Source organism: Osmerus mordax, chromosome 3, assembly GCF_038355195.1.
Source record: "Osmerus mordax isolate fOsmMor3 chromosome 3, fOsmMor3.pri, whole genome shotgun sequence".
Lineage (NCBI taxonomy): Eukaryota > Metazoa > Chordata > Actinopteri > Osmeriformes > Osmeridae > Osmerus > Osmerus mordax.
Genome location: NC_090052.1, coordinates 21,479,595 through 21,502,821, shown reverse-complemented (window position 1 = coordinate 21,502,821; position 23,227 = coordinate 21,479,595). Strand labels below are relative to the sequence as shown.

General features: G+C 44.7%; 3 protein-coding genes and 1 pseudogene across 3 annotated transcripts; 3 read left to right on the top strand and 1 right to left on the bottom strand.

The window, feature by feature from the left end:
* Positions 1-1,278: 1,278 nt before the first annotated feature.
* On the bottom strand, positions 1,279-4,964 carry si:ch211-214j24.15 (uncharacterized). Its single transcript, XM_067232751.1, has 5 exons — positions 4,949-4,964; positions 4,030-4,716; positions 3,211-3,918; positions 2,444-3,115; positions 1,279-2,315 (listed from the first exon to the last, which is right to left on the bottom strand). The coding sequence occupies exons 1-5, from the start codon at positions 4,962-4,964 to the stop codon at positions 1,516-1,518; spliced, it is 2,883 nt and encodes a 960-aa protein (XP_067088852.1). The 3' UTR covers positions 1,279-1,515.
* A 1,816-nt stretch (positions 4,965-6,780) lies between these two features.
* Positions 6,781-8,179, top strand: LOC136940692 (migration and invasion enhancer 1-like). Its single transcript, XM_067232950.1, has 4 exons — positions 6,781-6,914; positions 7,140-7,237; positions 7,420-7,496; positions 7,577-8,179. The coding sequence occupies exons 1-4, from the start codon at positions 6,886-6,888 to the stop codon at positions 7,658-7,660; spliced, it is 288 nt and encodes a 95-aa protein (XP_067089051.1). The 5' UTR covers positions 6,781-6,885; the 3' UTR covers positions 7,661-8,179.
* Positions 8,180-9,358: 1,179 nt separating this feature from the next.
* Positions 9,359-10,567, top strand: LOC136941108 (migration and invasion enhancer 1-like; annotated as a pseudogene).
* A 2,921-nt stretch (positions 10,568-13,488) lies between these two features.
* Positions 13,489-23,224, top strand: slc4a1a (solute carrier family 4 member 1a (Diego blood group)). Its single transcript, XM_067232634.1, has 20 exons — positions 13,489-14,872; positions 15,043-15,098; positions 15,963-16,060; positions 16,206-16,252; positions 17,200-17,365; positions 17,541-17,676; positions 17,876-17,948; positions 18,040-18,082; positions 18,238-18,422; positions 18,582-18,789; positions 18,902-19,105; positions 19,239-19,387; positions 19,595-19,789; positions 19,963-20,208; positions 20,377-20,466; positions 20,790-20,956; positions 21,065-21,306; positions 21,409-21,578; positions 21,825-21,998; positions 22,297-23,224. The coding sequence occupies exons 1-20, from the start codon at positions 14,846-14,848 to the stop codon at positions 22,372-22,374; spliced, it is 2,754 nt and encodes a 917-aa protein (XP_067088735.1). The 5' UTR covers positions 13,489-14,845; the 3' UTR covers positions 22,375-23,224.
* Positions 23,225-23,227: the final 3 nt, after the last annotated feature.

Here is a 23,227-nt window from a genome sequence, read left to right as displayed (position 1 = left end):
TGACAAAAAACAAATAGATCATTATTGCCAACATATCACCCCTGTGCCTTCGTCAAGCAGGCTCCAATCCTGTTTGACAAGTCATTCATTCCATTCTGGTTTCCAACAGTTGCAATCTCTCTAGTCTTTCATCACTTATTTTCCATTATCTTCCTTCTCCCTAGATCTGCTCCCATATTGGACAGTACAGATGCTTGTTGGTTGCAGGCTGTTGGAGCCCACCAGGTGGGGTGACTACCAGTCTCCCGGAAAACGACGGGGGTTTCTGCATAATACACCAAGACTGAACCACGGACACATCTTATGTTAAAAAGAAAACACAAGATGCCAGACGCCCAAAAAGGACAGGATCTCTCCTGTTCCAACTAAGAACAGGTTCACGGATCTCACGATATCCATCCGACCACATTAATCAGCAAACTACCAGAATCAGCTGGGTACCTCGATCTACATGCACAACACCCGCCGGCTACTGTTCATGGTTTAATTCCAACTTCCAGAGAAGAGCTGTGATGTCATCTCATTTAGAGGTTGACCTGTCTCCTGGTGGTGTAAGCTGTCTTTGTACAGTATAATTGCGTATAGCGGTTGACCTTGACGACAGCAGACTTTCCTGAGTGTTTGTTCACTCAGACAGAAGCCTCTTGCCTCCTGTAGTCTGAGTGAGTCATCCTGGAGGTTGTAAATAGGAAACTCTCAGCCAACACAATCCCTCACAGTCTCGTGTTCCCGTACCGACCTTATTCGTGTGGCAGCATCAGTTGACAGGTGAAGAAGAAATAGAAAAAGTCATGAATATTTACATGAAGGAAAGACAACCACCCTCTCTCTCTCTCTGTCTCTCTCTCTGTCTCTCTCTCTGTCTCTTTCCCTCCCTCCCTACCTCCCTCCTTCCCTCCCTCCCTCCCTCTCTCTCTCTCTCTCTCTCTCTCTCTCTCTCCTCCTTCCCTCCCTCCCCTCCTCCGGCCCCCTCCCCCCCCCCTCCACCCCCCCTCCCTCTCTCTCTCTTTATACATGCTGCTTGTGTATCTCTACTGTCCACATATTCTGCCGGGGAGTGACTCATCGTGCAGACGTGCTCTAGCATCACACACTGTCGCTTCCCCAGAGATACATAACATACACACAGTTCTACCCTGCCTGCTGCTGTTCTCGTGACTGTAACATAAGGTACCTTTCTCATTACCTTTAATTGTATAGTAATGCATGAATTAATGCACATTAATGCATGTATAATAGTAAATATGGAACAAAATACAGTCAACATGATCACTTTTAGTTTATTCGTGCCACTGTGATGACAGAGATTATAGGATTATCTTGTCAGAGAGCTCCCCCTAGTGGAGACAGATGATCATAGTCACAGATGATTATGGCACACTACTTCTCCTGTGCAAGTCAACCACTCAGTCTTTTTGATTAAACTTTTCACCATTTGGTACGGTTCTTGAAAACTGGAGATATTAGATACAGGTAAATGCCTTTGGTCACAATGTACATAATGTACTCTACACACTACTTTCCCTGTGCGGCCAGATCCTGGGCCGCAGCCCTGCCGTCACAGAGCTGCTGGATGATCTTCCAGCTCCTCTCCAGACTCTGCTTCAGCTCCATGAGGTCTCGTTGCATGTCCTCCAGGATGTCCAACTTGGACAGCTTCCTGTCGATGGATGACAGGACCCCCGCTTCAGGTTCCTCGACGGCGTCGCTCCACCCCGAACAGTCGTCAGGGGCACAGTCTTCCGCTATCGCAGTCTTCATGGTCTCCTCCAACACCATCTCAAAGTATGAGTCAATGAAGGATTCCAGTTCCTCCAGGTTACTGTTCCCCCACTGGTCGATGAGGGCCTGAATGCCTCCAGATTGGACCATCTCCCTGATGGCCCTGTCTCTGAATCGAGGGTGATTCAAGGAGCGCACGTCCACGACATCCTCGTTCCTCTCCAACAGCATCTTGTCTTCAGCTCGCAGCTTCTCCATTGGTATCACCACCACGAGAGACTGCTGTCCTGGTGAGAATGGGCTCGTTGGGATTTGACCGTTCTTGCTCACGTAGAGGTGAGAATAAACAGCATGGTGCCAGTCAGGGAGGGTCACTACTAGGGTCTGTCTGCCTGTGGTTCTCCATCTCAGACTCTCACGTCCCTGGAGCAGAGAGTCCAGGCCGGACAGGTGGCCCTCTCTGTCTAGGAGAGAAAGATCTGCTCCAGGCATCCCTCCTGTGGCCCCAATCAGGGCTACCTCCTGGTCACCCAAAACGTGCACCTCAGACTGCACTGGAGGAGCAAGGACCTCTGAACTGGACACCGCACACACTGTAAGACAGCATTAGAATCTGTTAAGATCAGTGTGTGTGTGACTGACAATAACAAAAACCCTATCTGACATATGTGTTTGCTGTGTATAAAGGACTTCACGTTTCCTGTTATGCTTAGTTGCTTACAGTCAGAAGGGAAACCATCTGTGTTGATCATTGGCACATCCACCACCTTCCGTTGTTTTGACATTGACTGTGGGTCTTGCATCACTGGGATGCTCTGGTTCATCTGATCTCCCCTCTGAAGAACCTCCAGCCTCTCCTCCGCCAACATCTCATCTATCTTATTCAAAAGATCCCTGACTTGGTCACCGGTTCCCCAGTTCTTATTGTCCAGCACATGGTATCTGTTCCTGCACATGTCCACAAGCCTCTGGAGACCTTCCCCCTCACTCTCGATACGCTGCTCAATGATCGTGTCCCCCAGCCAGTCCCCGAAAGTAAACACGACTACAGCTCGGCTACGCACTCTCTCTCCAAACTGTTCGAGGTGTTTCTCTGTGGTTTTCCAATGAGACAAGGTGAACGATGAGCTCATGTTGACGACCACGAGGACAACTGTTGCTCCGTAGGCTGGAGAAGACACTAGGAAGTCAGGGCCGGCAGAAAGACAGCCTGGTGTGTCCAACACTGTCACACTTTGACCACTAATACGGCGGTGGCCCTCAGCGCAGCCAGTGGTTTGGAAACCCACATCAAACTGCTCTCTGCCCAGTATGGTGTTGCCAGCTGAGCTCTTCCCAGCGTTTCTGGCCCCCATCAATACTAGTCTCAGCTCTGAGGGAAAATGAAGCTCCCCTATAAGGAACAAAAATCCCTGAATCACATATGTTCTTGCAAGAAAATGACTAGGATATGACATCAATTGTTAAATGGAAACACGAGGAACTCACCCATTAAAGACCTGGCGTGGGTCCTTTGCGTCTGTGTCCTTATCAGTCTCTGAGCTGCTCTATCCTCCTCGGTCTCCATCCTCTCTTTCAACGCCTGCAAAACCTCCCGCTCAAACTTGTAGTGACCCCCACGGTTGGCGGCCACCATCTCCTCAATTTTTTGCAACAGTTCTGTGACCTGAAATCCATTTCCATTGCTTTTATTGTTCAGAATGTGATACCTGTTATCACACTTCTCGACCAGCCACCGCAGAGCCTCTCCCTCACTTTCGATGTACTGCTCAATAGTCGTCTCTCCCAGCCAATCCCCAAAGCTGAAAACCACCATGAGGTGATCCCAGAGCTTCTCTGTGAAGAGCTCCAGGTGTTCCTGAACAGCTCTCCTGTAGGTCTCCGTGAAGGCCCTGTCCACCCGCACTACAAGCAGCACAGCGTGGGGTCCAGGGGGACACGTGGAGACACTCCGCACCACCTCCCGCTGGTCGAAAGCAGGACTATCCTCAGTGAAGTAGTTCATCCACCAGCCTGGCGTGTCCACCACAGAGACATGTCTCCCGGAAACACTCCCGGACCTCGTCTCACACTGGGCTGTTCTCCTGACCTGGAGACTTCCTCCTCCGCCCATGATTGTGTTTCCTGTCGAGCTCTTCCCAGATCCCCGGGCACCCAGAAGCACCAGTCTAACCTCAGAGAGACGCTGACACTCCCCTGCAGAGGAATTTGGTAAACAGTGACCCATTCAAATTCATTACTTCCAAATCGATTGCTCTGAAATACTTTGTTACTGTGAAATAAAATAATGAAGCCAAGCCAACTCACCCTGGTGAAGAGTCCTCTGTCTCTTCATCATCATAAATCTCTTTTGAGCCAAATGCTCCACTTTCCTCTTTCTTTCCTCTGCCTCCAGCAAGATCGGCCCCTCCATTTCAAAATGCCTTCTTCCATTTTCTACCACCAGCCTCTCCATTTTCTCAAACAGCTCTGTGATCTGAGCACCACCAGGTTGACTTTTGAAGTTGACGCTATGATACCTGTGGTTGCATTGTTCCCTCAGCCACTGGAGATTCCCTCCCCCCGTCGTGATGTGCTGTTCCACCGTGGGGTTCTTTGACCAGTCACTGAAGGTGAAAAGGACTAGACAGTGGCTCCACACCTTCTCACCAAAGAGGGCGAGATGTTCCTCCACAGCCCTGCGGCGCTTCTCGGAGAACGCTGACCTTGCCTTGACAACAATCAGGAAAACATGAGGTCCTGGGAGGCACAGAGAGATACTTCGGGATATCTCCGTCTTGACCAGGCGTGGGGTGTCCTGAGCAGTGAAGTCACACCACCAGCCAGGTGTGTCCACCACGGTCACCCACCACCCTGCCACCTCCCCTACTCTTCTGGAACACGTAGTTCTCTCTTTGGTGACAAACTCCTCCCTGCCCAAGATCATGTTCCCCACTGAGCTCTTCCCTGAGTTTCTACCACCAACAAGGACTACATTCAATAGTGCCTTGGACCCTTTGAAAAAGACAGAGAGGTTTGTTCCTAGTATAATCATACTGTATTTCTCAAATCATTTTGAGGGGGAAAAAAAGAAACAGTAAAAACAGTTTGTCACTGTTTTGAAGATGGGCCAACCATCAACAAATATATATTTGGCCAACTGTGGATCTCGGTGTTGAGTCTCTGACAAATTTTAGACACATTCAAGAGTGGACCCTGAGGATTACCAAATATCTTGATTACTTACCACAGCTCGCTGACATTTCTCCAGTTGTCATGTTTCTTTTCTAATCTGTGACGAGTTTTCTGTAGTAAAATAAAATTCTTGTCAAATGTAGTCCAAACGTATGAAGAAAACCAAACAGCAAATCTTTTTCCATTGTCCTGCCCTATGAGTCCTTAACACAAACATTCCTCATCAAGTTGCTGTAAGTCTGCAAATGAGCTAACTTCGGGGCGTCTTCTGACATTTATGATTTAATGAGTCTGAAGGTCGACAGCAATCAGTTATTATACACAAGAAGCAATCCGTTTATTGCAGTATCTTTAACACAGGAATTATAATCCCCTCTGAGTCAGCAGTTATATTTATAACAACATAGGGAAGTGTAGGAAAGGAAAGTAACTTTCTCCTTGCGCTTTATTTATATTTTTTATTTTATCAAAAAATATTAAATGTAGTCTTTTTTTTTTTTTTCATTTAGCAGACGCTCTTCACAATCAACATTGCATAACTTTCATCTCCAGAAAAATGGTTCGATTATTCGAATAGAGCTAACAATTGGCTATATGCACAGGACAGTGATGCGTATTTCCATTCTTGCACCGAAAGCTGTGACCCATCAGAAACTGACCACAGAGGGCGCTGCTGCACATCGTCTGCCCGTGCCTGGTAGACAATGGAAGACGAAGAAGAGCGTCTATGCAAACAGCTTAAACATTCATACTAATAATAACTAATTTGAAGTTATTAATAATAACTTCAAAATATTGTTTGGGGTAGTTATGTCATCCCTTCACACTCATCTGGACACGTTTTCTTATTTGGAGTCATCATAGAGCCAGTACCACAGAGGTCACCATATCTGACAGCCGTAAGAATATGTGACCCCACTGTAAATCAAATCAAATCAAATCAAATTTATTTGTATAGCCCTTTTTACACGCAAGCATGTCACAGAGGGCTTCACATACGCCCATATAACTGCCCCTCAACCAACCTAAACCCTCAAGGAAGACAAGTAAAAACTCCCAAAAAACTCTCAACAGGAGAAAAAAATGGAAGAAACCTTGGGAGGAGCAATTCAGAGAGGGATCCCCTCCTCCAGAGACGGTTGGTGAGAGAGAGGAGCAGAACACAGGCTAAACATAGTCATAGAGTGTCGATGGGTTTTGAAACACCAAAATCCATTGTTCAACTTTATAGATGTAGGACAGGACCGGGAGACTCGCGACCAGGTCCAGCGTTGGCTGACCGACGACCAGGCAGGTGCTGACAACTCAAACCCCCCACACAACAAGGGATGTGTGTGGGGGGGGGGGACAGAGAGAGGAGAGCAGGGATTAGAGAATGCCAGGAGCAGCTAACAGTTACAGTCATAATAGAATGAGATCCCCACCGGTCAAGTGTGGACTGGTGCAGCAGGTGTAACTGCTTCATAAAGGAGTTAAACTTCAAAATATGGTTTGGGGTAGTTATGTCAACCCTTCATTGTTTGGGGACTTATGTGGTACTGGCTCTGTGATGACTCCAAATAAGAAAACATGTGTCCAGATGAGTGTGAAGGGATGACATAACTACCCCAAACAATATTTTGAAGTTGAACTCCTTTATTAAACAGTTACAAGTGGGGTCACATATTCTGACAGCTAAGATAAGATACAGAACAATTTAACAAATTAAATTGCCAGAGTATTATATAACGAAAAAAAACTAATTTGCTGTTTGAATTTGCAAATAACATTACAAGCCCTGGAAGCTTTTTTATTTTTATGTGGAGAAAGGACGCATCCTAAAGGGACATTACTCGGTATTCCAGTGACTTCTTCCTGTAAGAGATTCTACTGGCTCCTCCCACTGTTACAACACTGTTTGAGTAACCCTGTGCAGCTGTAGGTTGGAGAGCAACGAACAAAAATATTTTTGTCGAGGATACGGAAGTATCTAAAGACAGTTAAAAAGCCATGGGTGTGCAAGTCAAAGTCGAATACTGGTATGTCGATTTTAATTTCCACAGATGAATGGTTTGCTAAATCAGTTTGCTAGCTTAATTGTTACTTGACCGGCTAACTAGTGCATTGTCTTAGCTACTGCTGCTGGTTACAATCTGCAACTGTCAGTATGGCTACATATTGTTACTAGGTAAGATACGTTAAATGGGCAGTTGCATTTTACTCAATTGGTAACGCAACGAGGATTTATGCGTTTGTATTTTAAGCGGCGGATGAGGGTACGAACCCCGTTTTCAAGAGCTCGCGCGGGTGGTCACCGCCGAGTTCACTGAAGCGGAAGTGGTTGGGGTTGTTGGGAGACAAGGTAAAGTAGATTTAAAAATAAAAGAATCGTTTGTACATGTTCTCACCACCCTGTCCAGATATGAGTTGTTAAACTAGTCCCATGTTTCCCTTCAGGCAATCAGCTGTTATGACACCGTACAATAAAGTAGGCTAAATTAGCTTTTACACTGTATCAAAGAATTGCTCTTTTGTTTTTTACAGGCAGCTTTGAGATTGAAATCAATGGGCAGCTGGTCTTCTCTAAGCTTGAGACAAGTGGCTTCCCATACGAAGATGATGTAAGTAACTATGGTGTTCTATGATTGTGTGTGTGAGAGACAGAGTCCAATCTTTAAACGTTGCACTATTTACCTAACAGATCATGGATGCCATCCAGAAAGCCCACGATGGAAAGCCAGTGGAGAAGATCACCAAAAGCCGCCCACCTTGTGTCATCTTGTAAATCACGTCTCCTATATCTGCAACCTGTAACATGCTGATGAAAGGACAGTGTGGCCCAATCACCATCACCTCTCACCTTATTTGTACTCGTAGGGTTTGTAGAGGGCTCCACGTATACAACACCAGCAGAGTTACAGCCTGAGACCACTGTAGCCACTGCTTGGTAATATAAAGATCTGTTGTGCCTTCTCTCCTCTCTCTCTAATCCCATTATTTTATTGCCGGAGATTAATGACTACTGTATCCTAAAGGTTAAAGGTTATGGTATGAGACCTTTCCCGGTACTCAGTCTATGGGATGAGAGGCAGGGGAGAAGGTCTTTGTTGGATGGGCTGATAGGTTGGGGGTGAACTTCTAGAAGATTCTTAAGCCTCATTGCCTGGCATGCAGTTACTGTTTGATTATCGGTCAATTGTTTTCTTCAGGATTAATTTCTCAACAAGCTATAGGAATGCAAAAAATAAAGGTTATAGCATGTATGTTTTTGCAAACTTGACTATGCCACGCTGCCATGATTTTAAGATGGGTCAAAATGCTTACCATGCTGTCTTCTGACAACTAAGTGGTACTCTTAGTTAATTGCTAACTTAACTATTATTGATTATTAAAAGGGAGTTAACTTTTCTGAGTATGCAGGTCTAATGCAATAGCCAAACCGCGTAAACATTAAAATGTTAACTCTTAAACTTGAAATGTTAATGCCACAAAACAAGTTGTACATTTTATATGAACTGTCAGTACCCGTTGAATTTAATTAGTGACTTGCTGTGCTCTGTAGAAGTGGTCAGACATGCAAATGGTTCATCAGTTGCAGTTGTGAAGGCCACCGCTCACTGTTCTTTCTGCTCCCACTATGAAACATCCGCTGCTGTTTGTACGCACAGATTATCCTCGCAGAATACTGTAATATTTGTCTACTCTGGGCAGGCAATACTGCTGGCATTAAATGAAGTTATTTATCCAATGCCATCGTCTGATATTTATTTATTGTGTATTTAATGTGTTGTCCTCACTATAGGATACATTGAGTTAAAATGAATGTTTGCATGGTTTCTGCATTCATATGCAGCTGATAGGATCACTAATTTGTTTACTAACATTTTAATATTGTAATAATAGGACGTGTGGGTATACAAGAGTTACACCCACAAGAAGTACCTTCCCTCCCTTTGCTGTTAAACATGTTTTTCATGGTAATGGCTCCCTTGACCATTTGGTAATATCCAAATGAAGACACACAAAGCCACTGTCACACGTTCAATCCCCTGCCTGAAGGGAGCATAGAGACAGCCATGGTAACAGCCACCAGGATACAAGGGACCTTAAACAGGAAAGGTTTCTGTGAATTTCATATCTGCACCTGCAATGATGGTACTGCTGACTACAGCAGCTCAACTTCAAACTACATTTTACAGTTATTGATTCTTAATATAACAAAAAAACTGTCATGAAGTAAACCTTTGAAGTACTTGTATTTACCTAATTGTGTAATGGATTCCTTGCCTTGATATATAATTTAGTAGAGGTGTATGTTGACAGCTCTTCTGTAATCAAATTTCTGTGTATCTGTAGAGCTAGCACACCTGACGACACAAACCTGTTTTGGTTACACGGGTGTGGTTCCTATAAGAGCTCTTCCTCGTCGCCCTTCGGAACAGTGGAATAGATTCAACATCAGAGAGTTGTTGGGACTAAAAAAATAAAGCAACGGCACGAGAGAGAAACTAGATCTTTAACCATGGGTGTGATAATCAAAGTGGAATTCTGGTAAAGGGTTTTGTCTTTGGAGCCATTATGATTAATCTATATCAACAGTGCTTGTCGGATTAATTGGTTTTAGGATTGATTATTCTGTTACACTTTTCTGCTACTAGCTCATAGATTGGTAGATCTTTGGGACATAGGCAGTAGCCTAATGTGATTGTTATTTGAGTGATTTTGTCGTTGAATCTAGAATGTCAGGCTGTCCTGAAGTGCGTTGTGTTGTGGTCCTCTGTTTCCTCAGTGGTGGATGAGGGTACGGGTCCCGCTTTCAGAAGTTTGCGCGTTCTGTACAAGCGGAGTTCCATGAAGCAGATGTCTCTGGTTTTGTTGGAAGGAAAGGTAAGAACATTGTCTAAAGGTGTGGAGCCCGATTCCCTAACCGCTCAGCCACCTGACTCCCTCCTGACATCTCTCATATATTCATCATTAGGAGTGTTTATTGATGATGTACTATGTTCAATTTGAACTGTTGTTTCCACAGGGAGTTTTGAGATTGAAATCAATGGGGAAGTGGTCTTCTCCAAACTGGAGACAAAAGGCTTCCCATACGAACATGACGTGAGCAGCCTCACCCTTTCACGTGCCAAACAGTGAACATTGCTGTTTGGCAGCCTTTTAAATCGTATCTTTTTATCCCCGCAGGTGAGGGAGGTTATCCAAAACGCTTTCGATGGCAAGCCTGTGGAGAAGATCACTAAAAGCCGTCCGTCTTGCATCATTTTATAACTCGGCCTCCCCTCCAGTCTCTGACCCGCAACACTCAGGTCCTGCTGTCGCTCTGCTCCCTCAGACGGGGCTCGAGGAATCAGTGATGCACATCCGTCTGATTCAGTTCCATGTTTAGGCCATAAAGAGGTAGAGTAACTTCTACGTGTTATAATGGAGATCTCCTGTCCCCTCTCTGATCCCATCACGTTGTCCCAGGACGTTAATGATTACTATAGCCTAAAGTTGAAAGGTGATGGTATGATGAGAAGATGTCCTGGCAACTCATAGTCATAGGAACAGAGATTCTTCGTCGGAAAGGGCAGATAGTTTTGACTGGTAAGTGCCTTGTTTCCTGTCACTTTTAATCAGCTATGTCATAATGTTTTGGATTGATAAAATTGCAGAAGACAACTGTTTGTTTACTCAGGCCAGTAAATATACACAATAAATTCATATAATTAATATTATAATAAAGTGATTGATTATTTAAACTATTACTTTCATGTTGCTATTGACATTGGTGGTCTTGTCCAGTTTTGCATCTATCATATTGGCACGCGCTACAACTTCTAAACACTTTATTAAGTAGTTTAACACTAGAGGGGGATACAGAAAAAAGCTGTTTTCAGCTGATCATCCTATCTCAATCTTAATGTAATGAAAATATCATACCCATTGTCAATTACATGTTACTTTTATGATTTATCTTTATTCTGCTACACATAATGGAACATGTTTTATATCATTAGTATAGTTAGATTTGTCTTTTATTAACACCGATGAGGCTTCTGAGAAGTAGGGGTGGTTAATAAGTAGTCTAATTGACATACTAGAATTAGGAGGGTCCAGGGTGCAGCCCCTGGTGACTGATGATAATTCATGCAAGTCTGCATAGGTGTAAAACTGATAGAGGCTGTGGGCTGGGTTTCTCAGTTTAGCAGACACCCCACAACCCCTCTCTATACCAAGGAGGTTAGAAACACTAAATGCTCCCCCCCCCCCCCCCCTACATACCATGTCTCAACCTCCCAATAAGAATGAAGACGTAAAAACAAGGCATTTCAAAATACACGTCATCTCAAGGCTGATAAATAGGGTTTTCATCCATTGTGATCTGATAATATACAGTATTTTAGTCCCCATTATGTACACTTTGTACATCCAACTTATACATCCAATTCATATATTCATGTATTATCCTCTGTGTTCATTGACGTCATAATTAGTTGCAACACACTCCAAATGGCCTAATGGTTACCCAGATAGGCGTCACCTGATGAGGTTCAGAGAAACATCTCTCCTGTCAGCACCCTGTCATCTCCCCTTTCGATGCCCTCATGCCAGTTTCCTCGTAATCTTGACAACACCACCAGAGAGAGGGAAGTAAAACAGCAACTGTCAATTATAAATCTTAAATTATGATGTAAAACTACTGTTCACATTTCGATTTCAACTTGAATAACTAATTGAACACATCAAAATGACTCTTCCGGCTATGCAGAGACATAAGAGGACACTGTGAGAAGTGTGGTAGGGGGAAGTCCCGGTGGTGAGCGGGAGTGCCTGCTTGTTTGATAATTCTGTAGAGAGCACAGGCATATGGGCACCACAGATAGGCCTCCTTGATTTGATGATAACAGACCATTGCCATGGTTAAGTTAGAGTTCTCTCTTTACTATTTACATTTGTTATATCCTCATTTGATCAGTACAATTCACTTTTGTCATTTACCTTTTTTTCCATTTTTATTTTAGTAAAATCTTCAAATTTTCAAAACCTGCATGCAAAAACAAAATAATAAAAAAGACTAAATGTTTTTTTGTGTGTGTGTGTATTTACAGACTGAACTTGATAATGTTACACATTTCCAGTGGATATTTAGCAATACTAAGTGTTTTACTGTAATGTATTGGTTCCTTACCAAATAGCATAAGAAGAAAGGGTAAAGTCCTGTCAGTATTAACATTTGTCAAGAGAATATGGGCGGACTCCTTTCCTTATCAGACAGGCCTCTGGCAAGGACAAACACATGCTGTACTCTTTTCAATGTTCCTGATAGGTATAGAGTTACCTCCTGCAAAAAGTAACACATCAAAAGTAGACATTAAACCACAAGAGTAAAAAATACTGACAGTTTTTCAGTTAGAAACAAGAAAAATCGAATTATCCACAAATTAAGAATGCATTTTACACCCATGTTAATGCCTGGCCTTGTAACTACTGTACAACAGTCAAGTTTCTGTCTCAAATTAGAGGAGCAGTCAGACTATTCCCTTCTTGTTCAGAATTCATGTCCTCTAGAAACCCCTTCATGTTGTATGTATTCGTTTCACGTGATTCAGTTGCATTACATGTCCCAGTGTTTGAGGACTTCATTGTCTGTCTTGATGACATATAGACATTTACATTTAGTCATTTAGCAGACGCTCTTATCCAGAGAGACTTACAGTAAGTACAGGGACATTCCCCCCGAGGCAAGTACGGTGAAGTGCCTTGCCCAAGGACACAACGTCATTTCGCACAGCCGGGAATCGAACCGGTAACCTTCTGATTACTAGCCCGAATCCCTAACCGCTCAGCCACCTGACACCTGACTGATGAGAGTGACCACACGGTACAGCCTCAAGCCACTGGGGTTGAAGGAGACGATCAACATTGATCCTCATCCTATAACTGCAGTCTTGAACATACGAGGATGGAGGCTGTTTGTGGGAGAGAGAAAAAAAAAAGTTATCTAAACTTGTTCACAATATTTATGGTGGGGGGGGGGGGGGGGAAGTCCCCATCGCCTCTCAGAAAGGGAATCCTCAGGGTGTAAACAAGATGACGTAGGCAGTCAAGATGCCCTCCTCCCGATATTGACCGCCCCCCCTTCTGGACCTCGGAGCCTCCCTCAGACACGGTGATGCTGACCTGCTGGTCCATACAGGTTGCTCTCTGACTCTACATTCTGGCTTGGCCCCTGTCCAAGCAGAGAGGGTGGAGGGAGGAGAGCAGGGCTGGGATATCCCAGGGTCAAGGTGTCTGGCTTCGATAGGCCTGGTTGTCTGTACATCAGGCCTTATCTCCCCCGGCCCCCTGGGTGACGAGCTGCCTGGAGCTTGTGGGGTGCTGCGTTGTCTTGGTTGACGTAGCTTCATGTGGGTGTTCCCTCAACTGCCCACTCTCTCTCTGGTTTCCATCAGTCTCGAGTCACTCTATCATTGAGTACGGCGACACGGTGATCGAACTTCTCCTTGGCCCAGAGAGCAGGCTCGGATACCTGTGTACAGGTAAGGGTGTGGTCTCTAGCCTCCTGGTTAGGGTCATTCTGTCGTGGTTCGGGGGCCTTTGTGGAGGTCAAGGACAGGTGAGGAAAAAGGAGGATTTGCAAAGAGAACAGTACTGAAAGCTTTATTTAACTTAAAAGTGACAAACAAGCTATTTATTAAGAGACTGTGTTGAATTAGGAAAATCATTTTAAAAAGTATTAGTTCTTAGCAGGTGTAGAATTAGCAGTGAAGCGGTAAACAATTTAAGTTGTTTTTTTGTTTTTTACCAACCTGTCAATGCAATGTACTACATTTGAAAAGAGTAGAAAAAAGAATTGAGCTCAAACTTTAGCTAGTTCATTTAATTTAAACTTGTCATTGCTGAGGTAGTACAACGACAGTACCACAATTCTTTCACCAATTTCTTTAGGTATGATAAGTGTCAAAAGTTGACAGTTGACTTTACCCGCTCAAGTCGGTTGAGCGTGTTGAGTTCTAGCTGTCTTGAAGACAGCAGAAGCAGGGTCTCCTTATCTCTCCTTTCAATAACTGCTGTTAAACTTTGATGCCAAAATATATTGTGTAGTGATGACATTCGTATTGAAGACATAGCCGAGTAGTGTATCATATTCGCACGGTTTTATTCACTCAACTCAAAGTTGACCTTGGATAAACTGAAAATGTATCTAAATATGCATCAAGTCTGATGCCGACTTCTGTCTTTGACCTTATTACATTGAGAAACAAAATAAAAAATGTTTTTTTTTGTTGTTTTGTTTGGGGTACATTGTTGTTCATCTACTTGTAAGAATACATAACATAGAGGAAGGTTTTACGGTGATGGTGGCGTAGTGACACACTGTGCTGACGAACCAAGGGGCTCTGCAGCTTCTACTGGAAGGAGGGTGTAACCCAAGAGATAAGGCAATGTGCTTCTCCACGCACAGAGATGGTCACACCGTCTTGACGCCTGCCTGCTATCTGCCAGTGGCTGAGGGGCTGAGCACGTCTCTCTGGGGCCAGGACACCAGATGGCGCTATCTTGATTGTAGGGGCCTCACTGTTTCCAGAACTGTGCTCTCAGGCATCTGCTGTTTCTGTTAGGTACCAAATTGAACCTAATCTGTTCGGTTAAAATGGTTTACTCTGAAGAGTTGAGGGAAAAATGCCTCCCTTTATTTGATTCTGGACCATTATTATTTCTACTAAAGCAATTACTGGAAGGACCCTAGACTCAGAAGGTTACCCAAGGAAGATGTGTTCCATATTTATCATGAGTCTATTAGCAACCTTTATAATTGATCTGTCAATGTGAGAATGTGCCTAATTTTGTCCTTTATTTATTTTGTATCCCCTCCAGACTTCATACATGTTTTTAAATTTGTTGTCCTTTTGGGTTGACTTTCCAGGGTGTGCACAAGCTTGACTAAAAGGACTGACAACAAAAGCTCTGAGACACACCAATGGAAAACGATCTGTCTTTCGGACAGGTGGGCAAAAACATGTTCAGTGAATTATAGCATTGTATTTAGGTATTCCAGTATCAACGTTACATGCCTCAAGACATTTGCATGTTACTCCAAAATGTGTGTAGTGCATCCTCAAATCCTCAATACCTTCCATTTGTTTAGTTTTTTTCTTTCCTGTTAATCCCATCCAGGACAATAACATGTCCTCTGATGAGAATGATTCACTTGTTCCATCTCTGCTAAGGCTGTAAGTGATTCCTTTCTTTTATGTCATATGCCACTTTTTCTCATCTACATAATAATATATTTAATGCAGTCATCTTTTACTGAATTCCGTTTGTCTGATAAGAAAACAAATAGATGATAGAACTCTGACCCCCATTGACCAAATATATTATTTCAAAAGCACAGGCATGTTATTTAATTAATGTTTTTGCTGCCCCCTTTTGGCTACAATAAAATGCACTCATAAGTTCCCACAAGTGCATGGATTGCAATTGCTTTTATTTCCCCCCCAACCTCAAATCAAGATCCCTGTGTCTATAAGGACTGAATTATACTGCTATGCAAGCAGAAATATCACTGCCTGCCCTGTTGTTTGTGAGATCTGGGGAGACCTGGAGAGAGCTTTCTGAACATGGCCGACTGCTTGCCTCCCTCTCTAACCCTGTTCTCCCCCTCCACCTCACCCCTAGGACTTCTTGCCTCCCTCTCTAACCCTGTTCTCCCCCTCCACCTCACCCCTAGGACTTCTTGCCTCCCTCTCTAACCCTGTTCTCCCCCTCCACCTCACCCCTAGGACTTCTTGCCTCCCTCTCTAACCCTGTTCTCCCCCTCCACCTCACCCCTAGGACTTCTTGCCTCCCTCTCTAACCCTGTTCTCCCCCTCCACCTCACCCCTAGGACTTCTTGCCTCCCTCTCTAACCCTGTTCTCCCCCTCCACCTCACCCCTAGGACTTCTTGCCTCCCTCTCTAACCCTGTTCTCCCCCTCCACCTCACCCCTAGGACTTCTTGCCTCCCTCTCTAACCCTGTTCTCCCCCTCCACCTCACCCCTAGGACTTCTTGCCTCCCTCTCTAACCCTGTTCTCCCCCTCCACCTCACCCCTAGGACTCCTTCAGACCGGTACAGCTACGATCTGGAGATGAGCAGGCAGGAGGAGGACAACAAGCCCCCCTTGCCGATTAGCCTTCCTGCTGCCACAGAGGGTAAGCTCAACCCCACAACTGGACACTAAAACGGCTACATCAATCAGTTTTTTATTCAAACACCAACTCTCTATTCCAAATCAGCTTCTGTTAAACTCGTGATTTAAATGCTTTAACGTGAGCAACAATATGTTCGGTCTCGCAGCTTTTCTCAACATGAACACCAATGCCACAACCAGAGGAGACGCTCAGGTGAGGATAAATATCTGTCAACGCTCTTCAATTCATCATCACTTGTGTTCTTGGGACTAAAGTGTGTTCCAAATTGCTGTGCGTGTGTTTGGTGTGTGGTGTGTGTTTGGTGTGTGGTGTGTGTGTTTGGTGTGTGGTGTGTGTGTTTGGTGTGTGGTGTGTGTTTGGTGTGTGGTGTGTGTGTTTGGTGTGTGGTGTGTGTTTGGTGTGGGGTGTGTGTTTGGTGTGTGTGTTTGGTGTGTGGTGTGTGTGTTTGGTGTGTGGTGTGTGTTTGGTGTGTGGTGTGTGTGTTTGGTGTGTGGTGTGTGTTTGGTGTGGGGTGTGTGTTTGGTGTGTGGTGTGTGTGTTTGGTGTGTGGTGTGTGTTTGGTGTGGGGTGTGTGTTTGGTGTGTGTGTTTGGTGTGTGGTGTGTGTTTGGTGTGTGGTGTGTGTGTTTGGTGTGTGTGTTTGGTGTGTGTGTTTGGTGTGTGGTGTGTGTGTTTGGTGTGTTTGGTGTGTGTGTTTGGTGTGTGGTGTGTGTGTTTGGTGTGTTTGGTGTGTGGTGTGTGTGTTTGGTGTGTGGTGTGTGTTTGGTGTGTGGTGTGTGTTTGGTGTGTGGTGTGTGTGTTTGGTGTGTGTGTTTGGTGTGTGGTGTGTGTTTGGTGTGTGGTGTGTGTTTGGTGTGTGGTGTGTGTGTTTGGTGTGTGGTGTGTGTGTTTGGTGTGTGGTGTGTGTTTGGTGTGTGGTGTGTGTGTTTGGTGTGTTTGATGTGTGTGTTTGGTGTGTGTGTTTGGTGTGTGGTGTGTGTTTGGTGTGTGGTGTGTGTGTTTGGTGTGTGGTGTGTGTGTTTGATGTGTGGTGTGTGTGTTTGGTGTGTGTGTTTGGTGTGTGTTTGGTGTGGGGTGTGTGTTTGGTGTGTGGTGTGTGTGTTTGGTGTGTGTGTTTGGTGTGTGGTGTGTGTGTTCCAGGCATATGTGGAGCTGAACGAGCTCAGGGGCAGCACCTGGCAGGAGACTGGTCGATGGGTGGGCTTTGAGGAGAATATGAACCCAGCCACGGGCGTCTGGAGCCCCTCCCACATCTCCTACCTCACCTTCAAGAGTCTGATCCAGCTCCGCAAGACCATGAGCACAGGTGACACACACTCACTCAATGAGAATGCATGCGACGAATGACAAGCTAAGCTACATCACTCGAACTGTAAATGACATCCGTTATGCAGTGAAGTGGGAAAAAGGAACTTTTTCTGCTCGAAGAAATCGTTTCGCTTACTTGAAGTTGTTCTGTTGCTGTGTGTGTCTGTGTGCAGGTGTGGTCATCCTTGACCTCAACGCAGGCAGTCTGTCTGCTGTGGCCGAAAGTGTGGCTGATCAACTGCTGAGCAAGAACGAGATCCGCTCAAGTGATCGAGATGTTCTTCTGAGGGCTCTCCTGCAGAGACGCAGGTAACACACACACACACACACACACAGACATACACACATTTACACATTAAACTACCTGTAAATATCAAACTATTTGTATTTCTGTATTGTTGAGCAAACTCTTCACCCTAGAGTAGTACAGTGGTCTACGCTAAATTGCTCACCAAACTATAATATGGTCCAAAATTATTGCACACGTGTTTTTACATTATTTTTACAGTCAGTCTGAGGGACAACCTATTCAAGTTACACCAGGAGGCATAGAGATGCAGACGTTTTCTGTCACCAAGCAGGTAATATGTTTACTCCCAAAAAACGACCTCACTGCCCTCTGTCTTCCTCACTCAAACAGCTCCTATCTGATATATTTCTGTTTTTTTGCAGAGAGATAAATCTGATAGTATAGAAGCCTCCATCGTCCTGTCAGGTGAGTGTGTGACGCTATGAAGAACCTTGTGCAAATACTAATTACGTCTGGCTTGTGTGAAATCTTAGTGTTCTATGTGTGTGTGTGTGTGTGTGTGTGTGTGTGTGTGTGTGTGTGTGTGTGTGTGTGTGTGTGTGTGTGTGTGGTTCTTGTAGGGGTCCTGGACTCGCTGGAGAGTCCTGCTGTGGCCTTTGTCAGGCTGAAGGACTCTGTGGTGATGGAGTCGGTTCTGGAGGTCCCTGTGCCGGTGCGCTTCGTGTTTGTCCTGGTGGGGCCCAGCAAGAGCGGCCTGGACTACCATGAGAGTGGGCGAGCCATGGGGGCACTGATGGCTGACTGGGTATGTTGGGAGGCGTGGGGGTGGGGTGGAGGACCGCACATTGAGGAGGTGGTTGTAAACTCCAAACTTACACTGTGTTAAAAATTTAATATTCTATTCTTAAAAAATCGTGCATTATGGCTTTGTATGTTTGTTTTCCTCACTGGTCTGGTTGTGTAGGTGTTCAGTCTTGAGGCGTACCTGGCCCAGACTGACAAGGACCTGACCAATGCCATCGCTGACTTCATGGACTGCAGCATTGTCATCCCGCCCACTGAGATCCAAGACCAGACTATGCTCCAGCCAATCATCAACTTCCAGAAGCAGATGCTGCGTGACAGACTCCGCCCCTATGACACCCGCCTCATCATGGGTGGAGATGCTAAAGGTCAGTCTGACATCATTCACAACACAACCCATCAAAACACAACACAACTTGTTGATTTCAAACCTAAACCATTGAAATGAAGAAAAATGAGAAACGTTCAATGTATTTTCAGTGGACACGGGTCCTGAGGAGCCAAGAGAAGACCCTCTGGCACGTACAGGCTATCCGTTTGGTGGGATGGTGAAAGACCTCAAGCGCCGTTACCGCCATTACATCAGCGACTACACAGATGCTCTGAATCCTCAGGTCTTGGCAGCTGTAATTTTCATCTACTTTGCTGCCCTATCTCCTGCCATCACCTTCGGAGGACTTCTTGGTGAGCACACAGGCCCTGTCTGGGTGGGCGCTGGAGACCTTTTTAAGCTATCACTTTCACAGCTGGCTATTTAGGTGACTGATCAATAACAAGCAACTGCATTCTTCATCTCTCCCTTTACCGATGATCGTAGCTGACAAGACCGAGCAGATGATGGGCGTGTCAGAGCTCATGATCTCCACCTGTATTCAGGGCATCATCTTCTGCCTCATTGCTGCGCAACCCGTTCTGGTCATCGGCTTCTCAGGACCACTATTGGTGTTTGAGGAGGCATTCTATGTAGTAAGTATCTGCACAGCATTGGTTACAGGATAGTTGTTTGACCTTGTTCTGGCCCTTGCCCTTGTTTAAATTGTAGCAATTAAAGATGTCAGTGATTTTCAATGGAGGTGAAATATTTATTATATTTCGATCAAAGCCCTACTTACTTTACTCTTCTCATGTCATGTTCTGATCGTTTGATGAACGTTTTTTGATTCCTTCTAATAGTTCTGTAAGTCTCAGGACCTGGAGTACATAGTGGGCCGCATCTGGGTGGGTATGTGGCTGGTGATCATAGTGGTGATCATCGTGGCTGTCGAGGGCAGCTTCCTGGTCAGATACATATCCCGCTTCACCCAGGAGATCTTCTCCATCCTTATCTCCCTCATCTTCATCTACGAGACCTTCAGCAAGCTCATGAAGGTACACAGGATCCACACTGTTACATCACATCCTGTCTATCTTCACATCCATTTCATTCCCATGATCCAGTTACAGGCATTTCCTGTAGATGTGTTTGGAAATCACAACCTCCCTGTCTCCATTCTCTACCTCTGCGCCAACTCCACTATCCTCATTCTGTTCCTTTTCCTCAGATCTTCAAAGCTCACCCTTTGATTCTGAACTACGACCACTTGAACGACACCCATGACAACCCATTCCGCCCGGTAATCAAGGAGCACATTGAAGTCCATCCCGATGGCAACGTCACAATAAAGGAGCTGGAGATCGAGCCGGCGTACCCCAACACAGCTCTTCTCTCCATGTGTCTGATGTTCGGATGTTTCTTCATCGCGTACTTCCTCCGCATGTTCAAAAATGGCCACTTCCTTCCGGGTCCGGTAAGACACACAAAGGCTTTCGATTCTGACTATCATTGTAGTGTAAAATAGTTGCCTTGTTTGAAACTCGTGGATACTAATAAGCCAGTATATCTTGAATATGATGATCTTTCGCAAATTGACTTTGTCAGTATATGTCACCATGTACTTTTCACAACATTTCCACAGATTCGTCGTTTGATCGGAGATTTTGGCGTTCCGATCGCTATTTTCATTATGATTGCTATAGACATCAATATCGAGGATGCTTACACTCAGGTAAATAGTATTTAGGTTTATATTGTCTCAACCAGGGTCATTTGTGTAAAATGTATCAGCTTAAAAGAAAAAGCACATATTTTTGTACAGTAATGAACACCATTATTACTGCTTATAATATTGCTCATCTGTACTACTGTGAGATTTTCAAAACACTTTGTGCTGAAAGGCAGCTTACTATTTCTCCGCTGCGCGTCGGGCCTAACAACACCCTTGAACACGTACTTTATTGGCGATAAAGTACTGCCTCGAGTACCTTATTGCTTAAGTATACACAGTATATGATGCAGGAAACACATACATCATCATCCATTTGCCTTTAGAAATTGGTGGTGCCAAAGGGGCTCATGGTGACCAACCCAAAAGTCAGAGGCTGGTTCATTAACCCCATGGGAGAGCACAAGCCTTTCCCCACCTGGATGATGTTCGCCTGCTGCGTTCCCGCCCTTCTCGTCTTCATCCTCATCTTCCTCGAATCCCAGATCACCACGTAAGCGACATCCTGCATCAGCGTGTCATAATGGAGTCCCGCAACCCTCAGCTCACCTTTTACCGTTTCAATTATATTTACTAACCCTCCTTCTCTGGTGGCTTCCAGACTTATTGTGAGCAAACCCGAAAGGAAGATGGTGAAGGGTTCTGGTTTCCATTTTGACCTCCTCTTACTGGTGACCATGGGGGGCATCGGGTCTCTGTTTGGAGTGCCATGGTTGAGTGCTGCCACTGTGCGGTCTGTCACCCACGCCAACGCCCTGACTGTCATGTCCAAAGGCCCAAAGCCTGAGATTGAGAAGGTGCTGGAGCAAAGAATCAGTGGCATGCTTGTGGCTATTATGGTTGGTGAGTGTCACAGCCAGGTATCCCTGGAGGCAAAAGGAGAACCATTTCAACTGTGTGCAAGCGGCGGTAAAGATTGTCGTTGTTCATCCTTCCTTTTTCAAGGTGTGTCTATTCTCATGGAGCCCATCCTGAAGATGATTCCCATGACTGCCTTGTTTGGAATATTCCTCTACATGGGTATCACCTCACTCAGTGGGATTCAGATGTGGGACCGCATTCTTCTGATGATTGTACCCAAGAAATACTTTCCGCAGGATGCCTATGCCACCAGGGTATGCTGCCTCCCCCAGACACCCAATTGTCCCAGTCTTGTTGTGATTCCTTCAACTGGTGGACCAGTCTGACTATTTCAAATTCTTATTGTATTCCAGACATCTATACAGTCATACAGTATTCAATCCTACAGTAAATGTTTCTTTCCTCCTCCTCCTCCTCCTCCTCCTCCTCCTCCTCCTCCTCCTCCTCCCCCCCCCCCCCCCCCCCCCCCCCCCCCCCCCCGCCCCCACACTGTGTCGCAGGTGAAGACCTTGCGGATGCACATGTTCACCTTGATCCAAGTTGTGTGCTTGGCCGTGCTGTGGGCGGTGAAGATGAGCCCCTTCTCTCTGGCTCTGCCCTTCGTCATCATCCTCACCATCCCATTGCGCATGCTCCTGACTGGTACAGTCTTTTCAGTCACGGAGATGAAATGTGTAAGTACCACTGACTTAGTTTTCCCCCTCATTCATGTATTTAAAAACGTGTATGGGGGGGGGGGGGGGGGGGGGGCGGGGGGTGGCAAACAAGGGGGGGGGGGAGTGGGGGGGGGGGGCAAACAAGTGTCTTGTAGCAAGGGCATATCCTCCCGGAAAGATCCCAGAAAACTAAATTGAAGAAATCAAGACAAATTGTGGTCAAATAAATAATATGTTAGTTATTTGACAGAATGTGCCATACCTGTCTATATGATGGTTGCTTAGTTACCTGCTGTGACTGTGTGTTAAATTGCAGCTGGATGCTGATGATGCCAAAGTGAAGTTTGAAGAAGAGCCAGGAGAGGATATGTACCATGAGTCCCCATTGCCATAAATACCTTTAACCTGAAGAAGAATTCCAGTCAATTCAAATCTAGCTTCTTTTTTTTTTAAACAGATGGTTGTGCAAATTGGATTCCAAAATGTTGATAGTTATCTTTGAGTAGTTCTGTTCTTAATCTAATTACTTTGCTATCGGTATATTCGTCTCTAAACTTCATTGATATAGCATTTTCCAATCAAAATCTAAAAATTCTCAAGAGAGAATTTAAACTTTTTTCTGAATATATATATATATATATATATATATATATATTAAAGTTATACAATAGTTTAAAAGTGCCTTGAATGTTCCATTACATCAACATTATTATATAGAATAAAAAAATATCTAACACCGCTACACAGATCAAACTATCTTCCAAAATCTGTGAATTTCATGAGACTGAATTTCCTAACTCAGTCCTTTTATATCTAAAGATGTTTTTTGTTAATCAATTTTTGTTCAAGCTTTTTTGTGATTGTGTCTGCTAACTAAAATAACTTATGCATTTGGTCCTTTTGTTCTTAAAATTGCTATTATGTTTGATTGGGTTGCCATACTTTTATAGAACCTGTAAATATATAGCCAAAAGTATTTAATGAGTGTCCAGTGAATGTATTCACCTCATGCTTTCAGAATTGCAAACTTGGTAAGGAGCTGGAGTGATTGCTTTGACAGTTGGGTGAACAGTATCTACATATCAATGTAAATATCTTAGTGTTATCACATACATGTAGTTGTATTCTACCATTGTATCATCAGTAATGCATATTGGGCAGTTTGCTCGTTCATTATTGTATGTCTGTGTGCGTGGATCACTGTACAACTGCTGTGATGTTCACCTTATCAATTAAAAACATTCACG